General features: G+C 34.9%; 1 protein-coding gene across 5 annotated transcripts in view; it reads right to left on the minus strand.

The window, feature by feature from the left end:
- SNX7 (sorting nexin 7) overlaps positions 1-12,808 on the minus strand; it is a 98,183-nt gene that overhangs the window by 51,217 nt on the left and 34,158 nt on the right. For 4 of the 5 annotated variants that reach the window (XM_082385299.1, XM_082385301.1, XM_082385300.1 and 1 more), the window contains exons 3-6: positions 8,846-8,956; positions 8,339-8,503; positions 6,074-6,272; positions 1,376-1,575 (exon numbers count right to left, since the gene is read on the minus strand). In XM_082385299.1, the coding sequence (XP_082241425.1) occupies positions 1,376-1,575; positions 6,074-6,272; positions 8,339-8,503; positions 8,846-8,956 (675 nt within the window). The remainder of the gene's footprint in view (positions 1-1,375; positions 1,576-6,073; positions 6,273-8,338; positions 8,504-8,845; positions 8,957-12,808) is intronic. The other variant, XM_082385302.1, reaches the window with a different exon arrangement.

Consider the following 12,808-nt stretch of genomic DNA (forward strand, 5'->3'; position numbering starts at 1 on the left):
TATTTTTCATTATTTTAGCTCACATTGAAGAAAATATTCCAATATAAAACAGAAGCACAACTTCAATATAAGTGCTATTGATTATACCCTAGAAACCTACAAAATAATACAATCAAATGAGGACCTATAAAATAATTCAATTCCGGTTGCTATTATAATTTTTCCACACCTTTAATAATACATGATTTAAATTGCATAATTTCCATCTTGACATAAAGATCAAAACATCTAATTAAGGGAAAAAGAATATAATATTTTTAATGATAAAAATCAGATCTCTTTGAACAGCCACACAAGAGAGAGATCAATAATGAAGTAAACCAATGGAATGTAGCCAAGGAAATTGATGGAGGCAAGGAGGAAGCACCTCAGCAGTGAAACATTAGAGGACTTTGGGAAGCAGGGAGGGTGTGTTTATGGAGGATCACAACAAAGTCAAGTAACAGCAGAAATCTGAAATACCTACAAAATATTTAATGATTCTGTGAAAGGAAAACCTAAACATGATAAACATGAAAGAGGCAGATATCATGCTGAAAGGCTAAGGGAGCTTTTCTTAACAAGACAAAGTAAAAAAAAATTTTAAATCCTCCCAAATCAAGAGTACATGAAAACAGAAACCAGACATGGATTCAAGTCTAAATGGGAGGAAAAATGGACTATAATTGAATGCAAGCTGACTCCTTTCCCTACTGTCACCCTACAACACCGGAAAGCTGAGGGTATCAGTTCAACTGCGCAAGGTATTGTGAGCAGAGAATAATACTGGATGAAAAACATTAGCTTTGCAGATAGCATTGCTAAATCCCAAATATCTGGAAACCGTAACTTGAACTGAGGAGGTTAAATGCAAAATTCTGATATAAGAGGAATAAAAGCCTTTTCAAATAGTGAAAGAAACATGTTAATTTGAAGGATTTCTTTTCAGAAGCACTCAGAAGACAGAACAAACATCAAGATCCTACTCAAGTACTTTCTACATAATGATACTAAATATATTGCTAAATCAAATGTACCTAGAAGCAAGAAAGCAACTCTTTCATGAAAAGAAATTTCTAAAGTGCTGAAAAATTTTAAAGTAAAATTTTAAAAGGCTGGAAAAGTAATCATACTCCCTATGTAAATCTTGACTGAGGATGCTTCAAATCTATCTTATAAACTGTTGTTGCTACTGTTGAAAATTCCTGCCTTTTATTAACATATTCTTCCACTCATCAATTCTTTCAAGCAGTGAACAAATATTTATGAGCATCTACACGCAAAGCATTCCTCTAGGATGGGAAGATAGTGGTGAACAAAAAGAAATAGAAACTGCCTTTATAAAGCGTATAATCAGGTCAGGAACTAAGGCAGAAGTAAAATTAGGTGTTCTTACCATTAACATTTCACTATAAAGCACATACTCATGTACGACAGGAAGCAGGGCCTCTGAGAGTCCAGACATCCGTTTTTCAGTGGCCTTACAGCATTTGTCAATGCAGCTGGCAACACCTTTTAGAGTATCAGCCAGATCTTCTTCTGATGCTGACCACAGAATATGAATTGGGCCATATTCTTTCATTTCATCAAAATATTCTAAAAAAATAATAAGTTCTTCAATTTACAGGAGTTTTCAAAATCCCTGTATTACAGACAATAAGAAAGGACCTTATTTTCTCATTGTGCACATGTTCTGTACATGAACATAAGAATATGGATATCATTTTTCATTAAATTGACCTGTCATCCCTAACTGCTTAACTGGTCCTCGAATGAAAAGTTTCCAAGTGTCATCAATAATAACATGCTTTTTCATTCTCAAAAGTACCCTGGCTTGGGAGATAAATTATACAATCACTGTATCTATCACAGACTTCTGCCTACCAAACAAACTATACCTGAATATCTCATAGGCAACATGACCTCAACAAAACATGTCTTCTTTTTCCTCTTATCCTGTTTACATATCCTCTTAATAGTAATTGCTTCCAGAGATCTAAGCAAAAAATGTGGGGTCATCCTAGACCCTAGACTCATACCTGCACAGAGCCAGTCAGCAATTCCAATATTTCTAAATCTCTATCTATCTATCTATCTATCTATCTATCTATCTATCTATCTATCTATCTATCATCTATCTAACTATCCATCCATTTACCCACCCACCCATCAACCCACCTGCCTACCCATCCACCCACCTCTCCTCACTTCCACTGTCATCAGCATCTCTAACCTGCACTACTGTAAGGGACTTCTAACAATTCTCCCTCTTTCAATTTTTGTCACAGTATATGAACATTGAAGTTTCTTAGCTGAATTAGAAAGTCCTTTATGATCAGTCCCTACCTTGCCTCTCCAGGTCTAACTCCTCAGATTCTCCCCCAAAGATATTTTAATTCAAGCCAAAATAACTGCTCATTCATGAATATCTCATGATTTCTCCTAACTTAAACACTGCATGTATCTTTTAGTCTTGCCCTCTGACAAACTACTTCTAATCTTTTAAGTCCTAACACAAACAAATCTCTTCTGTTTCTGTTCCAAAGGCTTCTTAGATGCTTTGTCCTCAATGAGTCTATTATAATTTTATACTTCTATTAAAGCCTATCATAATTTAATACTTCTATTACCCCACTTTATTATAACTGCTTGCATAACTCACACACTCCTAGGCCATATGCTCCAAGACTCAACTGGGCAGTCTTATTATTTTTTTAATCTCAAAGCCTAATACATAATGTATTCAATAAATATTTTCATATCAATGAAAGAATGAATAACAAAAGACTATTCAATGCTTGATAAGCCAAAAATTTATCCAAAAATTTGGATTTCATTTTAAAATCTGAATATTTTTATATGTTTGCTTTCACACTATCAACTTTTAATGACAGATGGCTTTTTATGGTAGAGAATGCATGAGTAGTGAGTGTTTTTGGTCTAATATCCATATAAATACAATTAAATTCTCTATATTTAATCATCTTACTAGTCACTGGGGTTAGCTGAAATAAGTCATATTGCTCTAAATTAAACTTTTTACTAAACTGTTACAATTTCAAAAGTTTATATGATCAAGTAAACTAAAAAAGACTTTAAAAATTTGAAAAAACAGAAATATTAGTTGTCACCTAAGGAAGATATTCCGTTTAATGACCACTAGAGCCCTTCCAAATTGCATCCTCCTGATCTAGGCCTATCTTTTATTTTAAATAATCGCCATACTAAACTAATATTTCTAGAAAATATTCTCCTTTATTTCTTTTCTCAATTTGTGTATATATCAAAGTGTGTCATTAACCCTGTGTAGTATTTATTTTTATATATAGAGCTTCCCTGAAATTCTAAAACTGTGCTTATACAGCACTCAAATCACATCTGTATGCAAACACTTAATGAGCTGCACTGTAATTTGTCCGTTAATATATCTGTTTCCCCAACTAAACTGTGAGCTCAAGGACAGGTACTATCTTAACCCTCCTTCAATCTTTAGCACAAAGCAGTAGCACAACATGTGGTCAATACAAATTTGCCTAATAAATTGGGGAACACAAATCAAAATCACAGAAAAAAACTGAATAAAAGTAAATCAAAAGAGAAATGACTCGTTATGATCATCAAATTCTTTATGATTTAAATATGAATGAAATGCCCGATATAGCCCTATATATTCACTCCTTGAAAATGAGAGCTCAAATTTATAAAGTCTACCACAAAACCCACTTTTCATTTTGAGCATTTCACAAATATTAGAGTATATCAAATATTTTAAAACTAGTCCCTTGTGCTGGCAAATATAAAGCATATTGATAGTCTACAGAAATCTTAACTGTCAAGAGTTTCCAGGGGCCTCTATGAATTGCTATACCACTTAATTATGCATCAAGAATCTACTTAATAGACTTGGAATCACAGAACCTAGTTAAAACAACTGGCTTCTTGACATTAAAAGAAAAAATGACAAATGGTAAATACAAAGGCAGACCAAGAAGGCATAAAACAAATTATTAAACTATATTTAGTCACCACAATGACCTCACCAAGTCAATACATAGGAAAGGAAGTTAGAGAAAGGGCAATACACACTCAGATATAACAATTTTTTCTATATCTCTTTTAATAACCAAGCAATTCTTGATAAAGCAGATTTTCCTACTACCAAATCTTATGTTTATTCATTTATTTTTTCAATCATTGAACAGATTTTAATTGAGCATCTACAATGTGTTAGGTGCTATCTAGATACCAGAAATAAATCAATCCTTTTCCCTTTTTGTCCTGATGGAAATTACAGTTTAATGCGGGACATGGACAATAAAGAAATAAACCATCAATGTAGGGACTTTAAGTAGTTCATCTCTAAAACCGATTTATATTAGGAAATATATTTTCTGAATTAGTCATCTATTTTTAATGTAGGTAAATGCAATCAGAAAATTAGCAAAAACTCACCATGGAATTAGAAAAAATCATCATGGAATAAATTCTTTTTTTTAAATATTTATTTATTTATTTGTTTGGCTGCATTGGGTCTTAGTTGCGGCATGCGGGATCTTTAGTTGCGGAATCTTGAGTTGTGGCATGTGGGATCTGATTCCCTGACCAGGGATTGAACCAGGACCCCTGCATTGGGAGCGTGGAGTCTTAGCCACTAGACTACCAGGGAAGTCCCATCATGGAATAAATTCTAACTTGAAAATAGGAAACAGGACCTATTTTCCCATTTATAAATCTCTGACATTGCTTGGACAGGCCTAATGAGTACTTGTCCCCCCATATAAAAATCACTAGAAACTGTGAAAACCCTATTTCCTGAAACATCACTTCTTTGATTAAAACTATAGCCCATGTTGAACATTTGAGACCAACTATATCCAAAATATTAAGCTCTTTATCACTATTATCTATAAATGGGAACAAGACAGCTAGTGATTAATTAAAGCAAATGGAAACCGGCCATGACTACATTCAAAATCATTTACGAATCAGAAATTTTCACAATAGATCTGGGAAGAAACCACACTTTGAAGATGAAATTCTAACTTAATGTTGTGTGATTCCTCTGTAAGGAGCTTGGAAGTCGCCACTTGGTCTTAACAAGAAAAATGCCAAGCAGATTGAAAAGCCAACTTTTTTTTGGATCTGTGAGAGAGGGGAGGACACAGGACAAACCACTGCCTGCAAGACTGGAAAGAAAGACACAAGGAATCTTGGCTTCCTGGAGCAGAGACTCAAGAGGGGAAATCACTTCTGCAACCAGTGCCGGGCGGTAGGGAGACTGAAACTGTCAATGATGCATTGCTGGAGGCTCAGTGTGGACAATTCAAAGAGTTAAAAACTCCAGAGGAACCCAGTCACCAGGGGACCCCACAATATTGTGAGATTTACCCCCAAAAGCTTACACAGTAAATATCAGATAAAAACTACTTCTGCTTCCTGCAGGGGGTGGGAAAATGAACCATTTTGAAATAGCCTTCTTAACAAGGCCTGCCCTCATGGGAAACTAGTTAACCAGAGCATAACCTGCTGGGGTATTGTCAGAGCCTAACTGACCTGGAAGGGAAAGACCCAACTTGAGCCCACTCTGGCCATCCTGACCCAACTAAGAGCGGGGAGGAAAAAAAACTGAACTTTTGTGAAGCTCACGGTCCAGAGGCACAGACTCACTAAAGGACTGAGCCCTAATCACAGGCCTCTAGAACACTTCCTCTCCCCAACACCTCACCACCACATTACTAAAGGCCTGTTTACTTTTATGAGTACATCATGTCCGGCTACCAAGAAAAAAGTTACAAAACTTACTAAAAGGCAAAAAAACACAATTTGAAGAGAGAGCAAGCATCAGAAACAGATGTGGTAGAGATGTTGGAATTATCAGACCAGGATTTTAAAACAACTCTGATTAATATGCTAAGGGCTCTAATAGATAAAGTAAACAGCATGCAATAACAGACAGACACGGTAAGCAGAGACAGAAATCCTAAGAATGACCAAAAAGAAATGCTAAGTTGACGTTGCCTTACCACACCAGCAAATGTAAAGATCCATCAGAAATCAAACAACTTCGAAATCACATTTCAGTGATTCTACATACCCCTTTCCTCCTTGTAAATTCTCTGAGATATTTTATCTATCAAATTTATTTTCTGGCTAAATGTTTCAATAAAGTTATTCATTTCCATGAACTCCTCGGGGCGGCTTTTAACTCCTCTCATTGATAATGCAACCGCTCTGACCGTCTGCCCCATCCTGCTGAGTAATCCAGGCCCTTGCTTCTTGTGAGAAGAGAGTTCCTACAAACAAAAAAATAAAATATTCGTGATGAAGCAGACAATGATATTCCAAGCCCCAACAACAAAAAAGAAATCTAATTAGAAGAATAAAATAAAGATAATAAAAATGTTTCATATACGTCTTTTTTTTTTTTCAATGTTAATTTGAAGCAGATGAGTTTAGGGTACAGTTCTTTCTCTAAATCTCAGTCTCCTTGATAACATTCCTTTTCAAAGTGCTCATGTAAAACATGTTTCCTCAGAGCATGGATCTTTCAAAGAACAAGGTTTAACAGAGGGAATCACACTTAAGGAGATTACTGGAGAAGATAAGAAGGATGATATGAGATGAAATCCATATTTTATAACAGGAATTTAATAGAAAAATGATTGAGAAAAAGATTTCTTAGGGTCTAAGTATAACTACTCCCTGGAAAAAAAACTGGAAAACTTCATTAATTTTTTAGTTATAATAATAGCTAGCATTTATTAAGAGCTTAATGTTGCAGGCACTATACTTGCATTCTTATATACATAACTCACAATAACACTACGAAGTAGGTTCTATTATTATCCTCACTGTACAGAAGAAAATAGAAGCAAAGGAAGGTGTGCTCAAGTTCCAAGAGCAATGAATTAGTGGATAAGGACTGGAATCCTTAGGGGCTTCACTGCTAAGCACTAACCTGCTTTGTCTACTTAAAGTCACTAGAATAATTGGTAAACAGATACTCCCTGACCATAGCTCTGCAACTAACTTAACTGGATAAACTGTGACACTATCTCCACTGGCTGACTGTCTTTGGAGAAAGATTTTTAATAAAATATATAACTAGCTGTTTCTAGTTCTAGTTAACTTAGGAGGGTCAGCTACAGACTTGCAAAGTAGAAATGCTATAAAAGGATACACTAAAGTATTCCTTCAGAAGTATGGCATACTAAAAAAGAACACCAAGAAGGAGGACAAGGGATTCTGAGGATGGTTGTAGCACTTACTGAAACATAGGTTTGAGATCAAATAAAAGATGAAGAGTAGCATACACACACACAAAAATCTATAACAATGCTGACTACCAAATCCACAGATAAAAATATTATTATGTATTATTTACCCAAATATTAAATAACATATTATCTTTCTCCAGATCTTCTTTCCTAAAGGTCTTACACAAAATAATATATAAACTTGTTTATTTCCATGTCAATATGATTTTGTGTGCAAATAATAACAGATGCTATTCTTGACCAGGCAACACGTCTATCGAGGAGTGCTACCACATCATTCGATAGAGTAAAAACATGATCAGAAACGGCACAAGTCACAACTGGCAAGCTGTTACTGCAACTGCTGACTGCAGATAATGTTTCTAACAGCTTCTAAGGGTCTGGAGTCAGGCCACAAATTCATCTCACATAAGTCACATAGGGCTTCCAGACAGCAAGTACCGTCAAGATTGAGATGAATCACTTTTTAGCTTCGATCACTTTAGCAACAACCGAGAGATAGAAAACTCAGCACTGGTCAGTAAGTATTTAATACTGACCATTGTTCTACCTATCATCTTTCTTGGTGAGTTATATCTTCATAGAAGAAAAGAAAAGGAACATATAAGGTTTCTGTATTAGAAATTAGACCCCCTTCAATTAGGTAATTGAAGGGAAAGTAAGGAAATTGTATTATTTACCTATCTCTCCATCCATCCATCCATCTATTTAATAAAATCTTTTATCCTAACTTGAAAAGCCCTGACCAATTACTACTCAAAACAGTGTCCATTTTTAAATGTTTATATATTTTCAGTATTGGTAATATATGCAAGGAGTACCCAGGCATTAAAAAAAATAAAAAATCAGCTACCAAGAGAAATATGAGGATGTATATGTGAGAAAGGTACAAGATTTTCATAATGTTTATACGTAGACCTGACACAGGGTTGTATCTGAAGGATCTCTCTCCAATGTTTAAAAACACATATTAATTCAAGGCCACTGCTACCTGATTTATAAAGGTAAATAAGAGGAAGCATACAACCTACTACACGTATAGATACTAAAGGATTATATGAGTATAAATTAAAATCCTTTACCCAAGCTTGTGCAGTAAGAAAAACTTTAAAGTCTTCATTAAATGTTAGAGTTGGATGATCAGCAATTCGGTTCAAAAATTTATGCAATGCCTTCCTGCGTGTCTCAATGAAGTCATCGTTAAAGCGTTCCACCATTCCTTTCACTATAAACTTTTCTGGCAACGGCTAGGGCAAAAAAATTTAAAAAGGTATCTGAGCATTATGTGGCACAGGATTATAAGGAATTCTACACTTTTTCTTTTTGGAAGATTATTTGAACGTGTGATCATTTCTTATAAAAATAATTTTTCAAAATTCACAACGCTAGAGCCAAACACTGTAAAATCTTAACACATTACAATAGTTTAAAAAAACAAATCTGTACATAGATTGAAAAGTTTAAAAACAAATGTTCCTAAGATAAATGAATTATACTGAATTAAAAGGTCTGAAATTGGGTGTTAGGCATTCTAACGATTCACAAGACAAAATGGCAGTTATTCTGTGAAAAAAAAAATGTAAACTTACTGGAATAATCAGAGTGGGGTGTGCTTCTTCAAGTCTTTCTTTCAACCAAAGGAAATCTTGATAACGTCTCCTAACTTCAAATTCACTGGAGTCAAATTCCCCACGAGACGTCTGAAGAAAGTAGGAGAAAATAACAGCACATGCAATATAAGACAGAAGACATTTGCCTAATGTTATTTTAGACATTCTGAAATAAATGGGTCTCTAAGAAAAACTAACAAATTCTAATTATTCAGTGTTTGTCAGCCTGTCTTTTTTTTTTTTTTTTGCAGACATCAATTCATGTAGCAGATGAAACAAAGCAAACTTTCCAGTATTCCCAGAAAGAAAGCAAACATCATGCTCAAATTTAAAATCCAAACTGAAAAAATCTGTCTTAGAGCAACCATCTGTCTTCCACAAGATTTTAACTACTATTATCTTTGGCATGACTTTCTTGCTAACAAGAAAGTGTGTTCTGAATTTAGGTTTCAAATATATTTCATTTTTCAAGATGATCAGAATTCAGAATTTCAGGAAAGTCCTATTTTTGCAACTTGGAAAATAACCTGAACATAACTGAGAAAAAAATGTTTTCCTGGAATTTGCTCAAATGAATTGCTTTGCTAAAATTTGCTTTTAGTATTTGAAAATTGTAACATTATACAGAGTGATTTTACCGCTTTTTAAAAATGTCATTAATGGAAATTTAATGTGAAAAGAAAATCTTCCTATCATTTCTCAAGGAATTCTGAGTTATATGCCTAAACTCCTAAAAACTAAGCAAATATATTAAAATATCTGTTCTTAACAAACTAAAAATCTATTCCAACACACATGACAAGAAGAACATGGGTAAAATATCAACCTCACTTCTATTACCTGAATCCCAAGCCAGATACAAAAATAGCTTAGATAATGCGCCCTCACCTATCATAAGATGAAAAGTCATTTATATAATTTTTTAAAAAAAATTATACACAGTAATATTAAGTTTGAGATTTTCCTGGAGAAGTAAACATGGAATAAATAACACATTACATATTTCACATTCACCAGAAATATCAATCACCCACACAGACGAACACAATTGTAAAATTAAGCAGTTCAAGTCAAAATAAGATGCAATCTTAATTGTCATAAAATAAGGCTCACAAAAGCTATACTTGACAAAGTTTATTCTTTTAAAATGAATGTTTAGAATACCATAAAATATATCTTAGCAAAACATTCCCTTTTTAGCGGGAAAAAGTGGAGGTAAATGAGATGCAGAAGTCTAAGGAACTACATGTTCAAAAAACACTACAAAATCTAACTATTATGCCAAATGGTACAAGTTGTGGAAATGGTAAAAATAGGCAAACTAAATCTAGTAGAAACACAGTTTAACAAATATATATACAAGTTGGTATATGTATATATATATATATGCAAATACATAAACATGCATACATAAATATGCACACAAAACATGTTTAGAGTCACTCATTAAACAACACTTACTGACACCTCCTCATACCTGGCACATACGTATAGGTTCACTACCCATTTCCAAGAAAATAAAATGGCATAACTAACAATAAAAACACTCAAACACTGGGAAGTTAAAGTAAGATTGAGCTTTACATGTCTTCAAGAATTCCCAAAACTTCAAGTAAACACAAAAGAAACTTGTATAAATTCCAGCAACAGAAAGATATAAAATCAAGTCAAATAATTGGTTGATTCTGTCCTCATCACTCTGCCACTGACTTAGAAGAGTTCCCTAACATACTACAATAACAGAAGAAAACAGAGGATAAGTACAAACCTTAAGGATAGTGCATTCTTTCTTCCTACTCTAAGACTTCATTGGACTTCTAAAGGGTTATGAGTTATATATTATCTGTGCTCCAAAATAACTTTTTAGAACACAAGTTCTTTCTAAGTTGGAAATTTGTCATCAAACCCTGTTATTCCTACTGTTTGGAAGCTTTATCTCTATCTTCTAATCTAGAATACAGTTTCCCATGGAAAGTAAATTGTGAATGGTGTTTCATGTCTGACCATAAGAGCTTGCATACTTGAAGTTTAGGACTAATGGACTCATGTGATCTATACCTCAAAATGCATTTATTTAACAAATACTGACCTTTGGTCAAGGGCAAACAGTTACTATAAATTGGAGGATTTAGAAAACTGTTTTTGAGGGAAAATGAATCTCAGAATCAAGAATATACTTTAACCCCCAACTACATACAGGCAGGCATTTATGAGTTTGTCTTCATGATGAGGATGTAAGAGGACAGACCCTTATTAAACCTCTGAGTTCTTACTCCTACATGTCCTAAGTCAAGGCACATCTCTAATCTCTGAAACAGAAAGTACTTCTTTAGATCAGTCACCTCAGATATTCTAACCTGGAGAATAAAGGGTAATTTCCCATAGGGGGAACAGATGCCAGGAATGTGGGCTTCCTGATATAATTATTTACAATCAGGTCACCCTTAAGTATTTCTAAGTAGGAGATTGCCAGTGTACATGTAGGTATATGAGCATGTGCATTTATCCTTTTTTTTTCTTTTTATGAATGTGTATCTTTATTTTTTATTTTATTCTTATTATTTTTAACATCTTTATTGGAGTATAATTGCTTTACAATGGTGTGTTAGTTTCTGCTTTATAACAAAGTGAATCATATATCCTCATATCTCTTCCCTCTTGCATCTCCCTCCCTCTCACCCTCCCTAACCCACCCCTCTAGGTGGTCACAAAGCACCTAGCTGATCTCCCTGTGCTATGCGGCTGCTTCCCACTAGCTATCTACTTTACATTTCGTAGTGTATGTATGTCCACGCCACTCTCTCACTTTGTGGCAGCTTACCCTTCCCCCTCCCCATATCCTCAAGTTCATTCTCTAGTAGGTCTGCGTCTTTATTCTCGTCTTGCCCCTAGGTTCTTCATGACCATTTTTTTTGTTTGTTTTTTAGATTCCATATATATGTGTTAGCATATGGTAATTGTTTTTCTCTTTCTGACTTACTTCACTCTGTATGACAGAGTCTAGGTCCGTCCACCTCACTACAAATAACTCAAATTCGTTTCTTTTTATGGCTGAGTAATATTCCACTGTATATATGTGCCACATCTTCTTTATCCATTCATCTGTCGATGGACACTTAGGTTGCTTCCATGTCCTGGCTACTGTAAATAGAGCTGCAATGAACATTGTGGTACACTACTCTTTTTGAATTATGGTTTTCTCAGGGTATGTGCCCAGTAGTGTGATTGCTGGGTCGTATGGTAGTTCTATTTTTAGTTTTTGAAGGAATCTCCATACTGTTCTCCATAGTGGCTGTATCAATTTACATTCCCACCAACAGTGCAAGAGGGTTCCCTTTTCTCCACACCCTCTCCAGCATTCATTGTTTCTAGATTTTTTGTTTTGTTTTGTTTTTTATTTATGGCTGTGTTGGGTCTTCGTTTCTGTGCGAGGGCTTTCTCTCTAGTTGTGGCAATCGGGTGCCACTCTTCATCGCGGTGCGTGGGCCTCTCACTATCGTGGCCTCTCTTGTTGCAGAGCACAGGCTCCAGATGCGCAGGCTCAGTAATTGTGGCTCATGGGCCTAGTTGCTCCGCGGCATGTGGGATATTCCCAGACCAGGGCTCAAACCCGTGTCCCCTGCATTGGCAGGCAGATTCTCAACCACTGCACCACCAGGGAAGCCCTGTTTCTAGATTTTTTGATGATGGCCATTCTGACCGGTGTGAGATGATATCACATTGTAGTTTTGATTTGCATTTCTCTAATGATTAATGATGTTGAGCATTCTTTCATGTGTTTGTTGGCAATCTGTATATCTTCTTTGGAGAAATGTCTATTTAGCTGTTCTGCCCATTTTTGGATTGGGTTGTTTGTTTTTCTGATATTGAGCTGCATGAGTTGCTTGTAAATTTTGGAGATTAATCCTTTGTCAGATGCTTCATTTGCAAATATTTTCTTCC

Source organism: Balaenoptera borealis, assembly GCF_965194805.1.
Source record: "Balaenoptera borealis genome assembly, chromosome: 1".
In the NCBI taxonomy this organism is placed as follows: domain Eukaryota; kingdom Metazoa; phylum Chordata; class Mammalia; order Artiodactyla; family Balaenopteridae; genus Balaenoptera; species Balaenoptera borealis.